This window comes from Chionomys nivalis, chromosome 8 (assembly GCF_950005125.1).
Source record: "Chionomys nivalis chromosome 8, mChiNiv1.1, whole genome shotgun sequence".
NCBI classification, from domain to species: Eukaryota; Metazoa; Chordata; class Mammalia; order Rodentia; family Cricetidae; genus Chionomys; species Chionomys nivalis.
In genome coordinates, this window is record NC_080093.1 from 78,770,448 (window position 1) to 78,795,780 (window position 25,333).

The 25,333-nt window shown below is 38.0% G+C and overlaps 1 protein-coding gene across 4 annotated transcripts in view; it reads left to right on the forward strand.

Annotated features, from left to right (window-relative positions):
• The window catches only part of Smg1 (SMG1 nonsense mediated mRNA decay associated PI3K related kinase), a 102,076-nt gene that overhangs the window by 43,448 nt on the left and 33,295 nt on the right, over nucleotides 1-25,333 (forward strand). For all 4 annotated transcript variants that reach the window (XM_057779857.1, XM_057779858.1, XM_057779859.1 and 1 more), the window contains 27 exons: nucleotides 11-112; nucleotides 780-1,049; nucleotides 3,588-3,718; nucleotides 3,826-3,987; nucleotides 4,781-4,899; nucleotides 5,308-5,395; nucleotides 5,485-5,586; nucleotides 7,135-7,275; nucleotides 7,770-7,969; nucleotides 8,341-8,537; nucleotides 8,687-8,851; nucleotides 9,310-9,464; nucleotides 10,625-10,767; nucleotides 10,918-11,119; nucleotides 12,668-12,777; nucleotides 14,422-14,569; nucleotides 14,824-14,983; nucleotides 16,319-16,439; nucleotides 17,636-17,884; nucleotides 18,899-19,183; nucleotides 20,839-20,983; nucleotides 21,096-21,234; nucleotides 22,478-22,708; nucleotides 22,809-22,986; nucleotides 23,488-23,649; nucleotides 24,225-24,442; nucleotides 24,668-24,822. In XM_057779857.1, the coding sequence (XP_057635840.1) occupies nucleotides 11-112; nucleotides 780-1,049; nucleotides 3,588-3,718; nucleotides 3,826-3,987; nucleotides 4,781-4,899; nucleotides 5,308-5,395; nucleotides 5,485-5,586; nucleotides 7,135-7,275; nucleotides 7,770-7,969; nucleotides 8,341-8,537; nucleotides 8,687-8,851; nucleotides 9,310-9,464; nucleotides 10,625-10,767; nucleotides 10,918-11,119; nucleotides 12,668-12,777; nucleotides 14,422-14,569; nucleotides 14,824-14,983; nucleotides 16,319-16,439; nucleotides 17,636-17,884; nucleotides 18,899-19,183; nucleotides 20,839-20,983; nucleotides 21,096-21,234; nucleotides 22,478-22,708; nucleotides 22,809-22,986; nucleotides 23,488-23,649; nucleotides 24,225-24,442; nucleotides 24,668-24,822 (4,478 nt within the window). The remainder of the gene's footprint in view (nucleotides 1-10; nucleotides 113-779; nucleotides 1,050-3,587; nucleotides 3,719-3,825; nucleotides 3,988-4,780; nucleotides 4,900-5,307; nucleotides 5,396-5,484; nucleotides 5,587-7,134; nucleotides 7,276-7,769; nucleotides 7,970-8,340; nucleotides 8,538-8,686; nucleotides 8,852-9,309; nucleotides 9,465-10,624; nucleotides 10,768-10,917; nucleotides 11,120-12,667; nucleotides 12,778-14,421; nucleotides 14,570-14,823; nucleotides 14,984-16,318; nucleotides 16,440-17,635; nucleotides 17,885-18,898; nucleotides 19,184-20,838; nucleotides 20,984-21,095; nucleotides 21,235-22,477; nucleotides 22,709-22,808; nucleotides 22,987-23,487; nucleotides 23,650-24,224; nucleotides 24,443-24,667; nucleotides 24,823-25,333) is intronic.

Consider the following 25,333-nt stretch of genomic DNA (forward strand, 5'->3'; position numbering starts at 1 on the left):
GTTCTTTTAGATTGTTGAGCAGATAAATACAAAACTACCATCATCGTTTGTAGAAAAGCTTTTTATACCATCATCTAAACTGCTATTTTTACGATACCATAAAGAAAAAGAGGTAAGTAATATATGGATAACAAGTGAATTACTTCTGACATTGAAAAGTAGGGCTTACTTACTGGACTATGTCAGTATGAAATGATGCTTGATATTAAATATAAAGGAATTACAGTGAATGCTTTAGGTTAATACTTGTTATCATACTAGCACCTTCTTGATTGAGGTACCTCATAACTTTTTTAAAGTATCCATAATTTACTTTTATTAACTCGATTTTGGTAATTTTTTATAAAGGCAGATAGGCAGATTTATTTCTAAAATTATAAATTCAGAAGTATTACATGTATTAAAAATAAAAATTACTAGTTATTAATCAGCAGACACTCCAAATTGACTGTAGACTTAGCTAGATGGGGGGAATCAAGCTTAAACTGCTGTTGTATATGTGTTGGTATTGATTTAAAAATACAGCAACAACAACAACAAAATACCCTGCAGTGCTTCTTGTGAAGTTTCACATTAGCAGCTTTTAGAGCATTCTTTATAATAAGTCCATAGAGCTTTGTAAAAAGCTCACCAATATATATGTTCCCTAAGGTTGGTCTTGTAAAATGAACCTTTTGGGTGTTAACGGACTGTGAGTATCTAAATCTTGCATGGTGATCTCCCTAGCATGCTATATAGAGTGATTTTTTTAACCACTTTACTGAAATTTTCTTTTTTAGGTTGTTGCTGTGGCCCATGCTGTTTATCAAGCAGTGCTCAGCTTGAAGAATATTCCTGTTCTGGAGACTGCCTATAAATTAATTTTGGGAGAAATGACTTGTGCACTAAACAATCTGCTACACAGTCTCCAGCTCCCTGACGCCTGTTCTGAGATTAAACATGAGGCTTTTCAGAATCATGTGTTCAATGTTGACAATGCCAACTTTGTAGTTATATTTGATCTCAGTGCCCTGACAACAATTGGAAATGCCAAAAACTCATTAATTGGGGTGAGTCTTTAATTGTAAAGGTTCGTTATTTATGCATTTAGCATTATTTCTGGTTTTGAGGCAGGGATCTACTGTGTGGCATAGGTCGGTCTTGAACTCATTGTGTTCTTGATTTAGCCTCCTGAGTACTGACTGGGATTATTGGAATATGCCACCACTCCTAGTCATAAAGACTATCCATAGTTAAGCCCTCTTCACCCTTTGCTATCTTGTTTTCTTTTTGTTTCTCTTCTTTTTTTGTAATAGAGTCTATATAGGCCAGATTAACTTTAGGTGCTGAGGTTATAGGCATGTATCACCATGTCCATTCATAACCTCATATTTTATTTGTGGGTTGGGGACAGAGTTCAACATTTAGTACTTTCTTTAATTGCTTCCCATCTTATTTTTTGAGATATGGTCTTTCATTGAATTTGTCCATCACTAATTCAGCTAGTTAGTCCAGTGAGTTCCAGGTTTCTGTTTGTCTCTTGAGGGCTGGGATTACAGATTTGTGCCTACTTTTTTTTTTTTTGATTTATTTATTATGTACACAGTGTTCAGCCTCCATGTATGCCCTCAGGCCAGAAGAGGGCACCGGATCTCATTACAGATGGTTGTGAGCCACCATATGGTTTCTGGGAATCGAACTCAGGACCTCCGGAAGAGCAGACAGTGCCCTTAACCTCTGAGCCATCTCTCCAGCCCCGAGATTTGTGCCTACTTTATGTGGCTGTTGGTAGTTTGAACTCATGTCCTTGTGCTTGCATGGCAAGTGCTTTACCCACTGAGCCAGCTTCTCAGCCCAGACTCACATTTTTTTTCTTTGTCTTTTTTTGAAAGAAGAAATAGCACTTTTTCCCCCCAACTTCAAAACAGGACCTGGAACTCTTGTCAGGCTGCTCACAATAGCTTGTAACTTGAAATCTAGCATGTGTGTACACACACCACCACCACCACCACCACCATCATAAAAATAATAATAAAAACTAAATGGGAAAAATTTTCAGCCAGATATAGTAGTACATGCTTATAGTCTGAGCACCTAGGGGGTGGAGACAGAAGAACTGCCAGTTCTAGACCAGCCTGCAATTAGGTAGTAGTCCACACAGTGAGACTCTGTCAAAAAATGAAAAATTCTTTATCCCTTTTAGGAATTCTTATTACAAAATTAATAGTTAGTGATGGGGAGAAAGACTTTTGTGTGTGTGTGTGTGTGTGTGTGTGTGTGTATCCTCAGATAAGGTGCTCATGTCCCTATAAACAATACTAATAAATTTGTTGGATCTTAAACAGACACACAGTTGAAGTAGAGAGTTTAAGAAAGTGTTTAGTGGGAATGCGTGGGATCATAGGGTAATTGGATAGGTGCAGATGTGACCAAAATACATTATGTACATGAATGGAAATGTCTTAATGAAAACATCTATATATACAGAAGTATACTGGGTGTGTGAGGGAGGGAAAGGATTGGGTATGTAACTAAGTGGCAGAGTGTTTGGATTCAATCCCAGTATCACAAAAAATCAAATGGTGTAATAATAAATTTGAAGTGGCATCACTAACACCCCCCCTTTTTTTGATTTAGCTCTGACTTGTCTACACACTTCTGCATTTGCCTCTCAAGTATTGGAATTATAGACTTGTACTAATAAATCTGTGTACATCCTTTTGATTTTATAATTACTGTACTAGTTTATATATTCTTTCTATTGAGCCATACAGAAACAATAATTTAAGGAGAGAGGAATGTTCTGTATTAAACGATAATGTTTTCTAAGACTCGATGTTCATGCTTACTTTCATTAGCTTGTATGTTCGGCGTATCCATGCTGTCCCGTAGATGCCCCTTCCTCTATGATACTTACTCCTTACATATGAAGCTTGTGGGAAACTCTCTTCTTAATACACCTAAGTTTTATTTTTGAGAAATTCATGTCCTGTATAGATTGGATAAGGTTTATGATCAGTGATTTGGCATTCTAAAAAAGCGATGAGTGAGGCAGATAGTTAGATGGAGCATTGTGTCTTAGAGGAAAAGGAATAGGTGGAAAAGGCTTAGAGAGGCAGGATTGCTGGCTTTGTTATTGAACAAGATACCTTGCCATTTGTAATATGCTAAAAGTTGAGCAAATGTAGGCTTTGTATCAAAGAGTACAAAGAGTAGTGTATCAAGGACTTGGCTTAAACTAGATAAGCATCAGCAAACTGGCCATTTGCCCCAGATTTAGTTGTACATCTGTTTAGTTGCTTTTGTTTTAAATAGCTTGATTGAGCTATACTTTATTATATTCTCACTTTGTAAAGAAAGTTATATCAGAGACCGCCAGCTACTCCTTGTTTTGACTGGCTTATGACGGACGATGCCACTCAGCCGAACTTGAGGGACTGTTAGCTGAAGACCTCAGCTTTGTGTACTAGATAATTTCCAAGTTTTAGACCTTTGCTTTAGGTTTTAAGTGTCTAAGCACCCTTGATTCCGAAGGTAGATTGCTTTTGTATGCTTGTGTGTGTCTCGGGGGAGCCATAAATATACTTTGTCTGTTTTTACCTTGGCAGATGTGGGCACTGTCTCCAACTGTGTTTGCACTGCTGAGTAAGAATCTGATGATTGTGCATAGTGACCTAGCTGTTCACTTCCCTGCAATTCAGTATGCAGTGTTGTACACCCTGTATTCCCATTGTACCAGGTACTGTGCTCACAGGTCCTCAGAAGAAAAAAAACAAGAAATGTTTCTTCAGTTTGTTGTCTTCATTTAATGACAGCTGAAAAGAAGCTCTTCACTTTGTCTTTCAGGCATGATCACTTCATATCCAGTAGTCTTAGCTCTTCATCACCTTCCTTATTTGATGGTGCCGTGATTAGTACTGTAACTACAGCCACAAAGAAACATTTCTCAATTATATTAAATCTTTTGGGAATATTGCTAAAGAAAGAAAATCTTAACCAGGACACCAGGTACATAAATAATTTTTTAAAATAATACTGAGTTCCTAAGTTTATTAATTCTTTGTGATTTGAGGCTAAGAAATTTAGATTGAGCCGGGCGGTGGTGGCGCACGCCTTTAATCCCAGCACTCGGGAGGCAGAGGCAGGCGGATCTCTGTGAGTTCGAGACCAGCCTGGTCTACAAGAGCTAGCTCCAGGACAGGCTCCAAAACCACAGAGAAACCCTGTCTCGAAAAAACAAAAAACAAAAAAAAAAAAGAAATTTAGATTGCAGCTTCATTGTGAAGCACCTGATTGGATTCTGTTTCTTGATTTTTATGTACCCTGCTGGGCTCTACTTTGGGGCCGTTTTCTAATGGCATCATGCTGCTTTTCAGAAACAGAATACCATGATGCAAAACCAAATTTCTCTAGACTTAGCTTTTTATTTGTAGGTTTATTTTACTTTTAAATATGTATATTTTTGTGTATCTCTGTGAGGGCAGCACTCTTGGAGGCTTGTGGTATTAGATTTCCCTGGCGGGGGAGTAACAGATTGTTATGAGCTGGCTGATGTGGGTGTTGGAAACTGAACATCAGTCCTCTGCAAGGACACTATGCACTCAGCCACTGCTGATTCTCCAGCTCCACCTTTCTTTCTTTCTTTCTTTCTTTCTTTCTTTCTTTCTTTCTTTCTTTCTTTCTTTCTTTCTTTTATTTTATTTTTACTTGTGTTGTTTGAAAAATAAAATGAAAAGTGGTAGAAGAAAGTGGGTTTTTTTTTTTTTTAAATGTAAAGCCAACTGTTTATTTTATGTTTCAGGAAATTATTAATGACATGGGCTTTGGAAGTGGCTGTATTAATGAAGAAGTCTGAAACATATGCACCTTTATTTTCCCTTCCATCTTTTCATAAATTTTCCAAAGGCCTTTTAGCCAACAGTAAGAGACTTATTATGTTTTCATTTTGTTTACCCTTTAAAAGGTAATATTGATTAATGGGAGAAGGTAGTTACAGCAGCACTCTTTCTGCCATGAAGTGAGTAGTTCCTATTTTAATTCCATATATAGTAGTCTTGATTAATTTTTATTCTATTTGAAAAATAATTGAATTGTCAAATTTTCAACCTTAACTTTATTCCATGAACTTGAATTTTGTTGAATATTAATTTCCTAGGTGTTTCTCCCAGTGAGGTTTCCAGGCAAGAGTAGGGTATAATCCATACTAGGTGCATCTTGTTTGATGAGTGAGGGAGTAAATGAAGAATGAATGGGTTCAGAATGTTATGTTGACTGAAATGTACTTTTAAGGGGTGCAAACTGAAAGTAACTTTTCCTTTTTAATAATAGCTCTCGTTGAAGATGTGAATATCTGTTTGCAAGCATGCAGCAGTCTCCATGCTCTGTCCTCTTCCTTGCCAGATGATCTGCTGCAGAGGTATGGACTAGATAGAGACTGAATCTTTGGCTCTGGCTATAATGGCATGGGAATGCTACCACACCTGCTTTATCTGTTATTTTTCATAGGTGTGTTGATGTCTGCCGTGTTCAGCTTGTCCATAGTGGAACTCGTATTCGACAGGCCTTTGGAAAGCTACTGAAGTCAATTCCTTTAGATGTTGTACTAAGGTATAACTGTTTTGGCTTGCTATGTTTTTACTGCTTTGTACTTGTCTACCATAGTAAAAGATTAACCATCATGTTTAGTGCATTAATTTAACATATTCCATGATACTTCCTAATGAACAAAGACATGTCAGAGGAAATTTTTGGAGACCTAGAAGCAGAAAACTTTTTTTTTTCGGTAATCTTTGTCATCTTATAATAATTAGGGTAGAATAATTCATGTAGTACCCCAAATCCATTACTTAGTAATTAAAATTTTTTGTTTTGTTTTGTTTCTTTAAGGGAGGGTTTCTCTGTGTAGCTTTGGCTGTCTTGGAACTTGCTCTGTAGATCAGGCTGGCCTCAAATTCAAGGGAGTTAGATGTTTATTAAAGGATTTATTTTCTTTAATTTTGTGTCTGAGTGTTTTGCCTGTATGTATGTTTCTCTCTGTACCACCATGTGTATGCCGGGTGCCTGCTGAGGTCAGGCAGGACAAAGATGTTGAATAAACTTTTATGACTTTTGATTAAGTTGATTTTGGAGCATTTGTTTTGTTTCTGAGATAGGGTTTCACTTATCCCAAGCTAGCCTCCAACTTTTTATACAGCCAAGGAAAATCCTAAACTCTAGATTCTCTGGCCTTCCTCCAAAGTTGTAGGGATTGTAGGTGTGCATCACTGTGTTTAGTTTATTCTGTCTGTGAACAAACCTAGGACTTTATTTGTGCTGGACAAGCGTTCCACTGACTGAACTATATCCCCAGTACGTACCCTTTCTCTTTTCCCTTCATTTTAACATCATCATCATCATGATTGTTGTTATTATTGGCAAGGTCTCATGTTGTAGTGCACGATAGTCCCAAACTGGTCTTAAACTCAGGATCTTCCTGCCTCCCAAATCCTGGAATTACAGGTATACACTAACAGTCTTTTTTAAGATTTTATTTTTACTTTTTGTGTTTGTTTGTGAGTGTGTCTGTCCCCTGTAGGTGAGTCACCTGTGTGGGTGCTGGGAATTGAATTCAGGTCATCTGGAAGAGCGACAAGAGCACTGAGTACTCTTAACATTGAACCATCTCTCCAGCCTTCTGCATTAACAATTTGGGAACCTTTAAGATTCTAAAATTGTGAAATTATAACATACACTCACACTCTTATTTTTTGTTTTGTTTTGGTTTTGATACAAGATTTTTTTTTTGTAGCCCTGGTTTTAGAACTTACTCAGTAAATCATGCCTGCTTCTGCCTTCTGAGTGCTGGAATTAAAGGCATTTAGCACTAACACCCAGCTTTTTTTTTTTTTTTTTTTTAAAGGTAGGTTCTCATTATATAACCATAGGCATATCTAGAATTTGCTATGTAGACCAAGCTGGCCTTACACTCAGGGATCTGCCTGCTTCTGCTTCCTTAATACTGTGAGTAAAGGGATGGACCACCACTCCTGGCATCCTCTATCCATTTTTAAACCTTGGTTTTATTTTTGCTTCCATGAAGTTCCAGTACTCCATTTATAGAATCTGCTAACCTTCCTTCTAAAATATCTTTCATGACGATGACTTTTTTGTTTACAGCAATAACAATCACACAGAGATCCAGGAAATTTCTCTAGCATTGAGAAGCCACATGAGTAAAGCACCAAGTAACACGTTCCACCCTCAGGACTTTTCTGATGTCATCAGTTTCATTTTGTATGGGAACTCTCACCGAACAGGGTAAGTAAGGCTCTGGTGATTTCATTAGAGAGCAGTACTTCTAAGACTCTTCTGATGATTACATCCACATTTGAGAAAACATTCATCTAATGGGCTCCATTGGAAGGTAACATTGTTTGGTGGCTCATATGATTTTTATCAGCTTTGGAGATAGATACTGCGTTGAAGGTAGCGTTTGTGGGAACAGAAATGGGCTGTGACTTTCACTGTTGAAATGTGATTGACAGTTGAGTGATCTGATTGCCATGAATGCTTTGGAGGGAGATGATATTGTTAAGATGTTTAGTTGTAGTGAATGAAATGTAACCTGAAGGCCAAATAGTTATGAGCAATGTAGCCAGTAATTCAGTTTCATTACACTCCAGCCTGTTCTTAAAGTGTAGAGGCTTCTTTTGGTATGAAAAATTGGTTCCTATTCCCATTCCCCTTGTGCTTGTTTTTATTATTAAGATGAAGTTGTCATTGTCTGTTACATATGAAACTACTTTTCCTAGGAAGGACAATTGGTTAGAAAGATTGTTCTATAGCTGCCAGAGGCTGGATAAGCGTGACCAATCTACAATTCCCCGCAATCTTCTAAAGACAGATGCTGTCCTTTGGCAGTGGGCTATTTGGGAAGCTGCGCAGTTCACTGTTCTTTCAAAGTTACGAACCCCACTGGGCAGAGCTCAGGACACATTCCAGACAATTGAAGGTAACCAGCAATTTAATTTGGCATTCTTCAAACTTTGTGATGTAGATAAATTTCTAGGCCTTTTAACTTCAGAAATCCTGGCTTTATAATTGGTAGAGTTCAGATTTTTTTTTCTGTACTATTCACTAAATTAGTTCTAGATATGACTTTAAAAGAAGGTTTTATTAAGTAATTGTATTGCCATGTGCATGTCTGTTTTTTGTTCAAAAGCTTAAGGTTATATGGAACAAACATTTTCCCCCCAAAATGAAAGATATTTAATATTTGGTTTTTGTTTTATTTTAAATTGATGCTTATATAAACAGGATAATTTGTAAATTGATTTATTAAGAGTTTTCTCTGACTCATAGTGTTGCTGCCTTTGTTTTTAGGTATCATTAGAAGTCTTGCAGCCCACACACTAAACCCTGACCAGGATGTTAGTCAGTGGACCACTGCAGATAATGACGAAGGCCATGGAAGCAATCAGCTTAGACTTGTTCTTCTGCTTCAGTATCTGGAGAACCTGGAGAAATTAATGTATAATGCCTATGAGGGATGTGCAAATGCGTTAACATCACCCCCCAAGGTTGGTGTTCATAGAATTATAGTGGTGCTTTGTAACAGAGTCATTGTGAAACAGTAACCATGTGTATTTAGTTTATATGTATTCAAGGTATCTTCACAATAATTTGAACCAGTACTTAGTTCTTCTTTCCCTTTTTTTTTTTTTTAAAGGTCATTAGGACTTTTTTTTATACCAATCGACAGACTTGTCAAGACTGGCTTACTCGGATCCGCCTCTCCATCATGAGGGTAGGGTTGTTGGCAGGTCAGCCTGCTGTGACAGTGAGACATGGCTTTGACTTACTGACTGAAATGAAAGCAAATAGTCTTTCTCAGGTAAGGTTATTGGGAATACATTTTAGCTGTAGAAATTTGAGTTTTATCTCTGATGAAATTCAGTCTACAGATAAGTTAACTTCAGTTCTTTCTCAAGGCTCTTCATCCAATATCTTATAAAACTAATGATTCCCCCAGTCATTTATGTTTTCTACATAGAAAATGTTAAAAATATGAACTTTTTATTCTTAAAGACTGGGACTTTAGGAATAATTGTAAGAAATTTGTATGTGGATCACATTCTTAGAGTGTTTGGGAAGTTCTTAATTAGACTCAGAATAAATAAATGGAATCTAAAAAAACAGAATACTTACTCCTTAATAAATGTTTAAGTTAATTAAGCTAAATAGCGTGAAAGGAATTGTTAAATATATGTAAGCTGTGGCCAGTAGTTTATAAGTTCAGTAGAAATTTTTCAGTGGTGTCGGGTCTGTGACTAATCTGCCTGCTGTTTCCAGGGGAATGAATTAGAAGTAACTATCATGATGGTGGTAGAAGCACTGTGTGAGCTCCATTGTCCTGAAGCTATACAAGGAATTGCTGTCTGGTCATCTTCAGCTGTTGGTAAAAACCTTCTCTGGATTAACTCAGTGGCTCAGCAGGCTGAAGGGAGGTAAGTTAGAAGGAAAGAAATGAATGATAGAATTTTTATGTTCAAATCCTTTGTATTATATAATCATGAAAATAGCTTTATCTATTTTTGAGTATGAAGCCTGCTATAATCACTTCAGTAGGGGGCATCTTTCATTTGTTCTTTTATTAGCAGCCATACATGAGGTATGGAGGAGGAGGTCATGAGAAATCATACTGGAAAACAAGGTCTTTCAGTTTCATGAATGGTTTTAAATAGGATTTTTGATTGCAAACCTTCCACATTTGATTCAGGTGTAACTCTGTCAATGGCATGTACACCTCATTTAAGTTTAAGTAGTTTTTAGGAATTTGTAAAGAGGTAACCACTTAAATTTGGAAAGATAAATAACCTGGTGTCTGTAGATTTTGGTATGTCTAAAGCTACATTTTCTTAGTGTGGTAGTTTTTATCTCTGCTGTAGAAACAACAGTATCTACAGAGCTTCATGGCTTTTCTACTCACCAATATTCTAAAAAAAACTTCTACAATCTCATTTTTCTTTTGCTGTGTAGTTTTGGAGCCTGCCCTGGAATTCATTCTGTAGACCAGGCTGGCCTTGAACTCACATAGATCCAGATCTATAGATCTGCCTGCCTCTGCCTCCTGAGTGTTGGGATTAAAGGTGTACTCCACCACCACCTGACCTGAGTTTTCTTAATGGACACCATTGCTTATTTGTGAGTGCATACTAATTTGGCATACTTTTGAAATATTGTTGTATATCAAAGTAGTCATCAGTAGTTTATGCTAGTGTTTTTTTTTGTTGTTTTTTGTTTTTTTGGTTTTTTTTGCTTGTTTGTCTGTTTTGGTTTGGGGTTTTCAGGATAGGGTTTCTCTGTGTAACAGTCTTGGTTGTCCTGGAACTCACTCTGTAGACCAGGCTAGCCTTGAACTCACTGAGATCTGCCTGTCTCTGCCTCCCAAGTGCTGAGATTAAAGGCTTGAGCCACCACTGCCGGGCCCACTAGTTTTATACTGTCTTGGTATGAGGCAGAGATCTAATTTACCTCTCCAAATAGCTGACTCTTTGTCCAGGTGCAGTTCGTCAAGTAATTCATGCTCTCACCATTAATTCTTTTTTTAGAAGGAGTTTCATTTGAGTGATTAAAAAAAATAAGACTGCTTTAATTTGTATTTAAGGTTTGAAAAGGCCTCTGTGGAGTATCAGGAGCACCTTTGTGCCATGACAGGTGTTGATTGCTGCATCTCCAGCTTTGACAAATCTGTTCTCACATTGGCTAATGCTGGACGTAACAGTGCCAGCCCCAAACACTCTCTAAATGGTGAGCATTTAGCGTTTATATTAACAATGTCAAAGTTACAGTGCATTTATTTGTCCAGGTAAACTTACCGTATGTTTCCAGGTGTTTATGGTCTAAGAAATATTTACAGTTCTCAATTTCTGTCTTCTTTCTTAATCAAATACCTTTCAGGCGAATCCAGGAAAACTGTGCTGTCCAAGCCAAGTGATTCTTCCCCTGAAGTTATCAATTACCTAGGGAATAAGGCCTGCGAGTGCTACATCTCTATTGCGGATTGGGCTGCTGTGCAGGAGTGGCAGAATGCTGTCCATGATCTGAAGAAGAACACCAGCAGCACTTCACTCAATCTGAAAGCTGATTTCAATTATATCAAGTAATGGCTGTATCTAGTCAGCGTCCTCTGCTCTGTTGATAAGTAGTCTTCCTCTGTGGTGGCAAATACTAAAATTGGTCATATTTATAAGAGGAAACCAACAGTGGGGTAAGGAAGGAATCTTCTTAGTTGGAAGATAGAATTATATATAAAGAGGCACTGCTTTACAGAGGCTCACACAGGACAGCTGTTTCTGAAGTACTGTTAAATATTTAAAGAAAATTTGTTTTAATGGTGAGAGTTTGTGAATATCTCTAAGTTATATTCTTTGTTTTTCTTTAATTATGCATCTCAAAATTGCAGATTTACTGCATTCCAGACACGTGACTGAAAGGGCAAAGCTCATCAGAGTTGGTTCACTGTCCTTGCTTTCCTGGTAACTGAACACATAATCTATGGGAAGCATCGGGTATAGTATAGCAGGACAAAACACACTGCTTCTAACTCTTGAAAATAGAAAGAGAAGAAATGGCAGGAAAAAAAACCTGACAAAGGATTGTCTTTTCTGTGCCTCAAGGAAAACAGTTAAAGTTAGGCATAGACAGTTTAGGATAGCTGTGGCAGAATGGGTGAGGTCAGAAGAAATTAAAGTCTAAGTTTGTTTTTTTTTTTTGGGGGGGGGTGGTATCTTATCAGCAGTTGAAAGCGTAGTACGAACTGTAGTGTACAGTGGGGACATGGGGGGGGGGCTGCTGCCTAAAAGCCTAAGGTCTTGTAGTAGGATAGATAATAGTGTTTAACTAACCTGAGAATCAACCGTTGATACTGTTGTAGTTGTAGTAGGAATGGGGTAAGCCAACTGATGAATATTTCCATTGCTGCTTTCAGACTCAGTGATAAGAGAAGGGCCCCAGTGAATGGTGGTGGTATAGTCAGTAATCCCAGCACTAGAAAGGTGGAGGAGACAGGAGGACAATCATCCTTAGTTACATAAGTGAATTCCAAACCAGCTTGTCTGAAAAAGATAGAAAAGAGAGGTTGAGAACATAAATCTTCCTCCTGGTTGGGGGATAGCTTTAGTAGAGATGGGACAGAGAAGAGGTGTGGAGCTTGTATGAGTGGGGCCTCTCATCTTGGCACTGGAGTGTCAGAGCTATAGGAAATGATTACAGAAAAGGAAATAGTTGGAATTCTTTCAGGGATGGTAAATGATTTAACAAAACAAAACCCCCACAAAGGTTTGGGAGATGTCTCAGTGAAAGAGTCAGGACTAAGGTATAAAACTGAGACATTAGGACGCTTTTCATGGGGAGAGAGGCCAGCAGGTGGCTTGGAGAAAGCAAGTGTTGAAGACTTACTTGATGTAGAATCTACTGCCAGTGTATTAACAGGTTCACAGAAAGAGGAAGGAGAGTCAGAGGTGAGAAGGCTCAACTGGTGGTCATGGCTAGGACTTTACTGAAATGGGAGCCCCATCAAGATGAAATGGTATTTCTAAATCCATTTCTTTGAAAAGTTGCTCCCTTCTACTGCTTGTTCTTCCCATTGTTCCCAGGTTACACAGGGCTGGTGAGGCTTAACACAAGCTGATGGGTATTTTAATTACAGGTCACTAAGCAGCTTTGAGTCTGGAGAGTTTGTTGAATGCACTGAGCAATTGGAATTGTTACCAGGAGAAAATATTAATCTACTTGCTGGAGGATCAAAAGAAAAAATAGGTATTTGAGAACAGTTATTTTTTTCATGGCAAGTTTCTTAAAAGTTTGGATAGTTTTTGTTTTACTAGGAAACCTATAAGTTCTTGTATATTTATTTGGAGTCCTACACTATATGAAGCAACATATTTCACTATTAATAGTTGACGAGGCAAATGAAAAAGTGACTCAGTTAAAATTAAACTGGCAATGGTGGCGCACACCTTTAATCCCAGGTTTCCAAAGGCAGAGGCAGGTGGACCTCTGAGTTCTCGCCATTATCCAGTGAAATCCTGTCTCAAAACAAACAAGCAAACAACAACAAAAAATTAAAACTGGGAAAAGGTGACATTGAGACTTTTAGATTGATGTAGACATTTAATTGAAAAAGCACAAAGCAGTGTTTGGGCTGCAGTTTCCTTAATTTTCATCTGTTTGAGCGTACTGTATATTACTGCTGTTGAGGCATTCAGAGATCTGCTGTGCAGATTGAGGTTTGCCTCATGGAGAGTAGGATGCATCATGTAGGCTCTCAAGTACTTCTGTGGAGAGCTGTAAAAACAAACCAGGTGCATCCTTGGTGGGTATTTGACTATAAAGGCTTTCACCGTTGGCTCACCGTTGGCCAAGATGTGTAGTATTGTTTCCATGTAATTAGCCTTTTCATTTACATTTTGGAAAAATTGTGCAATTTTTTTAAAAGAGAGGTGAGTCATTTATTTTAAAACTAATTTTCTTATCTGTAACTTTGATTTTGTTTTTTTTGTGTTCTTTTGGAACTCAGTATGTAGACTTGGCCTGAATTCATAGGTCCTGCTATGTTTGCTTTCTGAGTGCTGGGGTTAAAGACAGATTCCACTATACCTGGCAGTTTTGGTTTCTTATATAAGGTGCTCACTGTTGAAGTGTACTTATCTCTGAACTTAATTTTAAGTCTTAAAAAATCATACTTGTCTTAGAATTAGTTTGGTTTTTTTTTCTAGTATAAATGAATTTGGCTATAGTTATTAGTTGGCATGGTATATAGTTATTATATGGTATATAATTAATTAGTTAAATATATACCAGTAATCTTAGGATTGAGGAGCTATCTCAGTCACTAAACTATTTGCCATACAAACATGAAGAGCTGAGTTCAGTCCATAGCATCTGTCAAAAAGTATCGTATGCTGGCATATGCTTGTAATCCTAGTGCTAGAGCAGCAGGGTAGGCTGGCCATTGAGAGACTGATAAAAAAGATGGATGGGACTAGAGGAATGATACTGGAGGTTGACTTCTGGTCTCCAGGTGCAAACACAGTGCACACCATTAAATAAATAAAAATGTGAGATTAAATTTCATGAAGTGAAGTGGAGGAAAACCTCACTGAAATGGTTATATCCTTTATAGAATCAAGTTTTGAGTGTAAAAAGAAGGGGTAAAAGATTTCTTACCAATATTTGCACCTTTAATGGCAGATGATTGTTAGAGACATGAGGTATAATTTTATGTTAAATAATGCAGTTTATGTTATTAAATTTACACTATCTGACATGTCTAGCTACCTGACCTTAAGGAAAGAAAGGAGGTATTCACTGATGATAATTACTTTATTAAATATTGCCAAAATATTTTAATACCTTTGTACATTAAGAACAAATTAACTTAATACAATGTAACTTGTTTAGATATGAAAAAGCTGCTTCCTAACATGCTCAGCCCAGACCCACGGGAGCTTCAGAAATCCATTGAAGTCCAGCTGTTGAGAAGCTCGGTCTTTTTGGCAACTGCTTTAAACCATGTGGAACAAGATCAGAAATGGCAGTCCTTAACTGAGTGAGTCACAAGTGTACACGTTGGCAGGCAGCAGCAAAAAATTGAAACCACAGATGTGTAGAAACCTCTGAAAGCAGACCTCTTGTTTTGCTCATAATCTACTATAGAGCAGACTGCTTTCCTTACTGTGACCCCTGATTTTTTTTTTTTTTTTTTTTTTTGATGCCAAATGGTAGTGCCTTAGCCACTTCATTCTAGTGGTTACAAGATGAAGAATCTTGTTAATTAATTGACAGCAAAATATGTTCTTTCAGAAACGTGGTAAAGTACTTGAAGCAAACCTCACGCATAGCTATTGGACCACTAAGACTGTCTACGCTAACAGTGTCACAATCCTTGCCAGTACTGAGTACCCTGCAGTTGTACTGCTCATCTGCTCTCGAGAACACGGTTTCTAATAGACTGTCAACAGAGGTGTGTAGATGTATGTGTGTGTGTGTTCTTTAACATTTTTTAGTTTAGTATATGTGTACGGTTGGTTGTTTTGCCTGTATGTGTCTGCACCACTTGCATGTCTGGTGCCCCTAGAAGCCAGAAGAAGGCATTAGATCTTCTAGGGCTGGAGTTACAAATGAATGTGAGCCACCATTTGGGACTTGCGATTGAACCTTGGTCCTTTGAAAGAGTAACAAGTGCTCTTAACAACAGAGCCATCTCTCTAGTCCTGAAGTATATTTTTTTGTAAGTATTCTCTATGAGTGTTAATATATTAGTATAGATCAAAGACCTCATTTTCTCAGTTTTTAAAGTAGAATTTGCAATTGGGTAAGCTGGTGAACTCAAATCTAAAATGTATTCCTAGACAGATTTTCATTTGAGGTGGTATAGGACAGATGGAAGAATCTAAGGTTTTGACTAATTGATGAATCTTGGTTTTTCGTTTACGTAAATTTTGGATTTCACTTACACCCTTTCTCTTTTTTTTTTTTTTTTAATATTTATTTACTTATCTATTATGTATACAGTATTCTGTCTGTGTGTATGCCTGCATGCCAGAAGAGGGCACCAGACCCCATTACAGATGGTTGTGAGCCACCATGTGGTTGTTGGGAATTGAACTCAGAACCTTTGGAAGAGCAGGCAATGCTCTTAACCTCTGAGCCATCTCTCCAGCCCATACCCTTTCTCTTTCTTAATAGAGTAAACTTCAACCAGAAAGAGAACCTTTGCAAAGAACTTGCAACCTTTAAAAATTATAGAATCAATAGTTTAATGCTTTTCTGCAATTTTTGGTTTAGAGTAAATACATATTTTCACAGATGCACTTTATTAGTAAATATATTGACAAATTATACTTAATATTCTGAGTTTATTTATTAAAACAAAGGTTTTCTGTTTAGGTGTGTCTTAGTTTCTTTTTTATTGCTCTGATGACATACTCTTGCCAAGGCAGCTCATAAAAGAAAGTGTTTGATTTGGGGATACAGTTTCAAAGGGTTAAGTTCAGGGTATCAGACCAAAGGCATGGCAGCTGAGACCTTACATTTTGATCTCGAAATTGAAAGCAGAGAGAAAGTAAGAAACACTGAATGTCTTTTGAAACCTCAAAATCTGTCCTTCAACAAGACCACATCTACTAATCCTTCCTAAATAGTTCTACCAACTGGGGATCAAGTATTCAAATACACGTGCCTTTGGGGGCCATTCTCATTTACACCAGCACAGGTTGGAAGGTTATAGAGAAGTTAGACTATTTTGAGCTTATTAGAAGAGACTGTTTTACACAAGTCTTTGTCTCTCTGCTGCCAGGACTGTCTTATCCCACTCTTCAGTGATGCTCTTCGCTCATGTAAACAACATGATGTGCGGCCTTGGATGCAGGCATTGAGATATACCATGTACCAGAATCAGCTGTTAGAGAAAATTAAAGGTAACTATCTCTTTCTCTCTCTCATTCTTTAAATAACCGTGGCTGCCCTAAAACTTACTGTGTAGACCAGGCTGACCTCAGACTCACAGAGACCCACCTACCCCTTTCTTTCAAATGCTGGGATTAAAAGCATGTGCCACCTCTTGGGCCCATTTTCTTTTCCTGTTTTTGAGACAGGGTTTCTCTAGTGTTGGAGCCTGTCCTGGAACTAGCTCTTGTAGACTAGGCTGGCCTTGAACTCACAAATCTACCTGCCTCTGCCTTCTAAGTGCAGGGATTAAAGGCGTGCACCACCATCACCCGCCTCCATTTTCTTTTTCTTAAAGTTTACTGAGATATAAATTATATATTTAAGTATGCAGTTTGGTTTGTTTTTTCCTATCTACCTCTATGTACCCACCAGTATAGACAGGATGGAGAATATTTCTCTTAACACTAGAAAGTCCCATGTCTCTTTTTTCAGGTTACTAACATTGTCCCTGTCTCAGGATGATTTGCTTCCTATTCCTGTAAATTAAACTTATGTTTGCTGATGTTTTCACATAAATGAAATTGGGCTACATCCTCATATCTGGCATCACTAGCTTACATGAAATTTTCAAGGTTCTCTCATGTTAACTTGTCAGTGAAGTGGTCTTTTTTATTGTTAGTAATACTGTAGGGATGTGCCACCATTTGTTCTTGGTTCTTCTAATTGGGTAGCTAAGTATGAAGCTGCTATAAACATTGGTGTTACTTATTTCCCTTGTTGCTTCAACCAAATTTATTTCCATTTTGTGCATAAGAATTTGCCTGCGTTTGTGTATATGTACTTCATTTGTGCCTAGAGGCCAGAAGAGGGTGCTGTATCCTCTTGAACTGGTGTTAGAGACAGTTGTGAGCCATCTAGTGGGTGCTGGAAACCCTCCTCTGCAAGAGCAGGAGCTCTAAACTCACAGTCTCTCCAGCCTCTGACCTAGGCTCTTCTAACAATTCAGATGTTACAATGTTAATTTCTTTTAGAGAATGATTTTCACTCTGCTCTTCTTGGTTGTGTCCCTTCATTCTAATACTATATTAAGTCATGAACTGTGCTACTTGTTGGGTTTTGAAGATTAGCTCTCTTTGGAAAGGTGGTGAGGAAGGGTATGCTTAGGGAACAGAGTCTGGAGTTAGTGACTTGGGAATTAATGAAACAGTTTTTTTTTTCTTTCCAGAACAAACAGTACCAATTAGAAGTCATCTCATGGAATTAGGTCTGACGGCAGCAAAATTTGCTAGAAAACGGGGGAATGTGTCCTTGGCAACAAGACTGCTGGCACAGTGCAGCGAGGTTCAGCTGGGAAAGACAACCACTGCCCAGGACTTAGTCCAGCATTTTAAAAAACTGTCCACTCAAGGTCAAGTAGATGAAAAATGGGGGCCTGAGCTTGATATTGAAAAAACCAAGTTGTTATATACAGCAGGTTAGTAAAAGCATATAAGGAAAACTGAATGCATGTTTCTGTGTGTGATGTAAGAAGTATTTTAGAAAAAATTATTTTTAGCTTTTATAAATCAGTGTCCTTCAGTAAGACATGTTTTCACAGATCATTGATTATCCCTGGATTCGTTTATTTTCCTTTTTGCAAGTGTCGTGTGCCTGCTTATTTGTATATATGGGAACACACATGTGAGTGCAAGTTCACATCTGTGTTCATGTATGTTTGTAGATTAGAGGTTGACAATGGGTGTCCTTAATTTATACCCATCTCATATACTGAGGCAAGGTTTTTCATTTGAACCCAGAACTCACTTGGTTAGGGTAGCCTTACTAGCCAACTTGTTCTTTGTATCTCCGCTAGCCCTTCTCTGAGTGCTGGATTTTTAGTCTTTCATGTCTACTCAGCATTTCCGTGGATTCTGGGGACTCAAGCTATTGTCCTTAATGCCACTTACATTACAAGCATTTAACTCAGTGATCCATCTTCCCAGCCCCTGAGTTTTTTTATTGTTATTATGACAAGATCTAACTCTCTTAGCCTATCTGAAACTTACTAAGTCAGCCAGGCTGGCCTCTACCTCATAAGGCATGTGTCATCATGCCTGGCTAACTTATCATATTTTATTTATTTCAATGTTAATTCTGTTATTTTATTTTAAAGTGTGAATACCTGCATGTGCATACATATGTGTCACATATGTGGCTGGTACCCAGAAAAACCAGAATGGGGTGTTTGGATCCCCTGGAACTAGAGTTGCATGAGGTTGTAAGCTACCACCTACCTGATCTGGGTGCTGGGAACTGAACCTGGGTTTCTGCAAGAGCAGCGGCTACTCTTAACCTCTGGACCCATGTCTCTAGTCCCTAATTCATGTTTTTAAAAATAAAAACAAATTAAATAGCTAAATAAATAATTGCTTAATCTTGAAATAATTTATTCTACTATTAAGAGTAAATAAATCAGTGGTTTTGTATGTATATGTCTTTTTTTCTATAGGCCAATCAACACACGCAATGGAAATGTTGAGTTCTTGTGCCATATCCTTTTGCAAGTCTGCGAAAGCTGAGTATGCTGTGGCCAAGTCAATTCTGACTCTTGCTAAATGGATCCAAGCAGAATGGAAAGAGATTTCAGGACAGCTGAGACAGGTGTACAGAGCTCAGCAGCAGCAGAACTTTCCAGGCCTTTCTACTTTGTCTAGAAATATACTTGCTCTAATAGAGCTGCCGTCCGCTAATACAGTGGGAGAAGAACACCCTCGAATTGAGAGTGAATCTACAGGTACAATTTTATTCTTTTTTTTTAAGCTTTAAAAATAATAATTTTATAAGTTATAATCAATGTTATGTTAGCTGTATTTTGCCACAAAAACTTCAATTACAAAAATATAGCACATTGGCAGTAACTAGTACTTAATGTTGTATATCCAGCTTTTCAGATGTAAGTTCCTTTCCTGACTTAGAGGGGTATTTTTGCCTTGATTCATGAAAGAGTAAATGTCAGGTGCAATAGGTACATGTTGATTGTTGGAGCACAGAAAGACTCAAGTTTCTTACTATGTCTGATACTAGCAAAGTTACTTGGCCACAAAGGATGACTGGTTAAACAAAATTTATTGCTTTTGTTTTTTCTTCTTTCCTTTTTTTTTCCCCTGGAGCTGAGGACTGAACCCAGGGCCTTGCGCTTGCTTGGCAAGCACTCTACCACTGAGCTAAATCCCCAGCCCTTCTTCTTTCCTTCTTGTTTTGTTCGAAGAGGGGAGGGTGCTGGAAATTGTATCCAGGGTCTTTGGCATGCTAGGCAGGAGTTAATAGCACTGAACTACATCCTTACTTTCTGTTTGTTTGTTTTTCCTTTCTTTTTCTTTTTTTTTCTTATTTTTTTTCTTTTTGAGATAGTCTAGCTGGCCAGGAAGTTGCTGTGTACTAGCAGGCTGGCTTCAGACTCACAGAGATCTTCCTGCCTCTGATGCCGAACTGCTGGAATTAAAAGAATATGTCACCACACCTACCTGTTTCTTTTTTGAGATAGTATCTTTCTTTCTACATATTGTAACTGACCTCACATCAAAACTTTCCGTTTTCAATGTCTTAAATGTTGAGTTATAGGCAGTTGGCACCGTGTCCACTTGTGTGGTTTTTTTTTTTTTATAATTTTTTTTTTACTGGGTATAGACTCCATGCCTCATACACACTATCTACGTATGTGTGTGTGTGTGTGTGTGTGTGTGTGCGCGTGCGTGAGTGTGTGTATGCATGCATGTGTTTTGCTAGGTATAGACTCCATACCTCCTGCATGCTGTGCAAACACTATTTTACTGATCTACATCCTAATCAGTTCTGGAGAAAACTGATTTCTTATACACCTACATTTTTGTTGTGAAGAAGCTTAGGGTTTAAATTACTTAAATTGTATTTTGTTGGTTTGCACTAGTTTTTAAAAAAATATTTCTAGTGTATCTATTAAACAGTTCTTTATATTCATAAGGGGTATGTCTTAAAACCATGGCATATGAACTCAATAAACCAAGCAGTTTTCTTTCTGTAGAAAGGAAATAAAGATCTGTTTACCCTGTTGGTCTCTATGGTATGCTTATCACCCATGCATTGTTTTTACCAAATGCTTAAAATTGTTCTAGTCATGCGAGACTCAACACTCAAGAGCAGGATGTAAGACATTTCTACAGTACATCCAACACCTAAGCTTTTGCTAAAGATAGTGTCATTATAGGCATGGGTGTGTCCACAGATTACATAAGCTGATGCCTTTTAATATAGTCACACTGCAAAACAAATACCCAAATTTGGGTCGTCAACAATTTATGTACTGTGATATATTGGACTTATTACTTGCTTACAATTAATAAAGATTTAACAGGTCATAACTAGAGGTTATGAATGTAACACTGAACTCTTGTTATTTTCCTATCCTGGCAGTGCACATTGGAGTTGGAGAACCTGACTTCATTTTGGGACAGTTGTATCATCTGTCTTCAGTGCAGGCACCAGAAGTAGCCAAATCTTGGGCAGCATTGGCTAGTTGGGCTTATAGGTGGGGCAGAAAGGTGGTTGACAATGCCAGGTACGTATGTTTCAATGTGCAGTTAATGTAAAACCCTGCAAAACAGATATATAATGCTGATTTTGGAGAGTTTTGGTACCTGAAATACTTGATGACTTGTTTATTTTTATAGTCAGGGAGAAGGTGTTCGTCTGTTGCCTAGAGAAAAATCTGAAGTTCAAAATCTGCTTCCAGATACTATAACTGAAGAAGAGAAAGAGAGAATATATGGTATTCTTGGACAAGCAGTATGTCGGCCAGCAGGAATTCAGGCAAGGAAAACATGATACAGTGATTTTGGGGAGAGTAGTGCCAACATTCCTGTTGTAACTTTTTTTTTTTTTTAAGGAAATTGGCCACATTTATTTGTTTGTTTTAGTTTTTTTTGAGAGAGGATTTCTCTATATGGTGCCTGTTCTGGACCTAACTCTGTAGACCAGGCTGGCCTCAAACTCACAGAGATCTGCCTGCCTCTGCTGGGATCAAAGGAGTGGGTCACCACCACTGGGATCAGTAATTGGCTACTTTATTAAATAGTGAATGAGGTTTAAGTTGTTTGTGTTGCAAATAAAAATCTCTTAAATTTTAAGATGATATGTAGTTATCTTTTTCCTAAGATCAGAATTTCTTGAGAAATCAAGTAATTTCTTTATGGTTCTGATGAAAATAGGTGAAGTTCCTTTTGTGTAAATTTACTTTCTCTTAATTACTCTTCTGAAGTTAGGTTCTTGGGCTGGTGGTATACTTAGGGTAAAAGCACACTTATAGTGTACGTGAGTGAGACTGTGGGTTTAATCCCCCAGAACTCGGAAAATGTCTCTTTACAAGACTACCTGGGAACTTTTAAAGTATGACATTGCATGGGGGGCATCTCCCTCCCCAAATTCTTCTTTATGTGTGTTTAACATCAATTAAATGACCTGGGGTGTGGGAATTGGACAGACCTAGGGCTTTGCATGTGCTCGTAGGCAAGAGTTCTAATATTCTCTGCCACTGGTGATTGCCATAAATTAGCTAATATGGGAAACAGTGGACTGGGTGAACTGCACAGTGTTGCCCCTCCTCAAAGTATCCTGTAAGTCCTGTAGTTCTGTAGCTTTGAATATGTAGATGCAGCATTCAAAGAAGGTGTGGGTTTTATTTGCAAGACTAAATTCTGTTGACTGAGTTCTGCTCTAAAATTGTACCCATGAATCTCTGTTAAAGCTGTTGTGATGTATATTTACAATATTGTAAATAGAGTTGTGTTTATTCTGTTTTTTTACATCCTTTGAACAAATTTTTCTACAGACAGAATATTGTAGTTTAGAAGCATTTAAAATACAGAAAATGAGAAGTCTTTTAAATTTTGCCTAAACACTTAAAACCTTATTGGCTGCGTTAGTAAGTATATCATAGAGACACTTACTAATGGATTCAGTATATCATATATGAGAACAATCTTTCCATGTGGTAATCTGATTGTGTATCTTTCTTCCATTTCACCTGAAGTATTCTATGTTCACATTTCTTTAGGATGAAGATATAACACTTCAGATTACAGAAAGTGAAGATAATGAGGAAGATGACATGGTTGATGTTATCTGGCGACAGTTAATATCAAGCTGCCCGTGGCTTTCTGAACTTGATGAAAATGCAACTGAAGGTGTTATTAAAGTGTGGAGGAAAGTTGTAGATAGAATCTTCAGCCTGTACAAACTATCTTGCAGTGCATATTTTACTTTCCTTAAGCTCAACGCTGGGCAAGTAGGTGGCACAGTCTTCTAAAGAAAATTATTTGGAATTTCCTTTAGACAGAAGGAGTAGTAACAGAAATGATTTCCTTATCCCTTAATTGTTCACTTAGATTCTGTTAGATGAGGATGACCCCAGACTCCACTTAAGTCGCAGAGCAGAGCAGAGCACTGATGATGTGATTGTGATGGCTACCCTGCGACTGCTCAGACTGCTGGTGAAGCATGCTGGTGAGCTCCGGCAGTATCTGGAACATGGCTTGGAGACAACCCCTACTGCTCCATGGAGAGGTAATGACCAAATTAAAATGCTCTCTTTAATTAATCTGTTTCTGAGTGGGATTGAAATAGTTTCTCTATGTTCCTTATTTGAAGATGTTAGAGAATAGCCAGGCTAGTTCTTAGGGTATACTGGACCGTTTGATGTCTCATGAACATCTCTTCTCCTACCTTGAAGAGAACTGAGAAGCTAAAAGGCTGAAGCTTTTTATTATCAGAAATCAGTTTTGGAGAGGGTGGTGAAAATAAGTGGAGAATAGTCACAGTCACCTCATCTACCTTCTTTGAGACATATGTTGAGCATATCATTCAATATTTAAATTGCTCTGGACTGTGATTACAATTCTACCCTAAGCAGACTTGCAATCAAAAATGATTTTGTATGGGTCTTGTTACCATGGGGAGAACTTTGGCTTCCTTAATATCTGTGCTGATGCTGACATACATCAGGTTTTATCCTTTTGCATTCCTAAAGTTCATAGGTTTTAATCACTTTATCATCTTCTCCTGAAGGAATTATTCCACAGCTTTTCTCACGCTTAAACCACCCTGAAGTGTATGTGCGCCAGAGTATTTGTAACCTCCTTTGCCGTGTGGCCCAAGATTCCCCACATCTCATACTGTATCCTGCAATAGTAGGAACCATATCACTTAGCAGTGAATCCCAGGCTTCAGGTATGCAACATTAAAATACTTTTATTTATTTAAGATAGAGTCTCACTGTTTCACCCTAGTGGCCTGGTTCTCAATGTAGAGCAGACTGGTGTTGGACCACAGAGTGCTCGTGTTAAAGATGTGCACTCCCTTGCCTAGCTAAAATATTGCTTCTTAATTTTACTAGAAAATTTTAAGTCTCTTTGGGTGATGTCTTCCTAAGTTGAGAGCATTTTTTTTTTCTTGGTAGTGGTTCTGACTTACTGAAGAAGTAACTAATGTGTGTCTTTAATACATGTTTTCATGTTATTGTTACTCTTTACAATATACCAGGAACTTGGCATAGAGCTGTTTAAGGTAAACATTAGACCCCACTCTACACTCTGCCTGGGGAGGGCTTCTTGTTTGTTTTCCATCTTCCTCCAGCTTTCCCCTATTAGTTTTTAGTATTTATAAACATACGTGAAAAGCTCAGCTTGTGAAAGTGCAGAACACCATAATCTTTAGCATCATGCACAGCACTGTGACTGTGAATTACGTTATTCTTGTTTTCCATACCAAGTGTGTGCATGTATCCCTGTTGCATCCCACTGTAGGAAATAAGTTTTCCTCTGCGATCCCTACTTTACTTGGAAATATTCAAGGAGAAGAACTGCTGGTTTCTGAATGTGAAGGAGGAAGTCCTCCTGCATCTCAGGATAGCAACAAAGATGAACCTAAAAGTGGTTTAAATGAAGACCAGGCCATGATGCAGGATTGCTACAGCAAAATTGTAGATAAACTGTCCTCTGCCAACCCAACGATGGTTTTACAGGTACAAAAAACTAATTTGTTTTAAAGTAGTATTCATTGCAACCTCCTCCCCAAACCCTAAAGTTAATATCTCAGGGGAATCAGAGAACCAAAGCTTTACGAATAATCAGAATTTGTCTCACTAATCTATGTTCATACGTTTCCGAGGAGTTTTCTATGAGATATGCATTACCCGTGTCTGATTTGATGCTGCCTTGTGAGCCATGTGGATGTGTTGTGTCTGCAGGTTCAGATGCTTGTGGCAGAGCTACGTAGGGTCACTGTGCTCTGGGATGAGCTCTGGCTGGGAGTTTTGTTACAGCAGCACATGTATGTCCTGAGACGCATTCAGCAGCTGGAGGATGAGGTGAAGAGAGTCCAGAACAACAACACCTTGCGCAAGTATGTCTTCACTCCTTCACTACTTCTGTCTTTTAGCCTCACTCGTTTTATGTGTGTGAGTGTTTGCCTGCAGATATATATGTGTACCATGCGTTTGCCTGGTGCCTACCCAAGTCAGGAGAGAGCATTAGATCCCCTGAAACTAGAGTTAAGGATGGTTGTGAGCTGCCGTGTAGGTGCTGGGAACTGAATCTGGATTCTCTATAAGAGCAGACAGTGCTCTTAACTGCTAAGCCATCTTTCAATTGCTTTCTTTACTTTTTTTCTTTATAATGTGCTAATCAGCACAATAGAATTCATAGTCTTAACCATTTTTAACTGTACAGTTAAGTGGCATTACAGTATGCATTCATAGTACCGTGCTTTCATCACCACTACCTTCTGCTAGAATCATTCCCAATTCCAGATAGGCTCTGTACTCAGTAATAAACTCTGTTTGCCCCAACTTTCCTCCTCATTACCTCTAGTTCTTATTTCTTGCTTTGTGAACTCTCCTGCTTTAGGTGTCTCA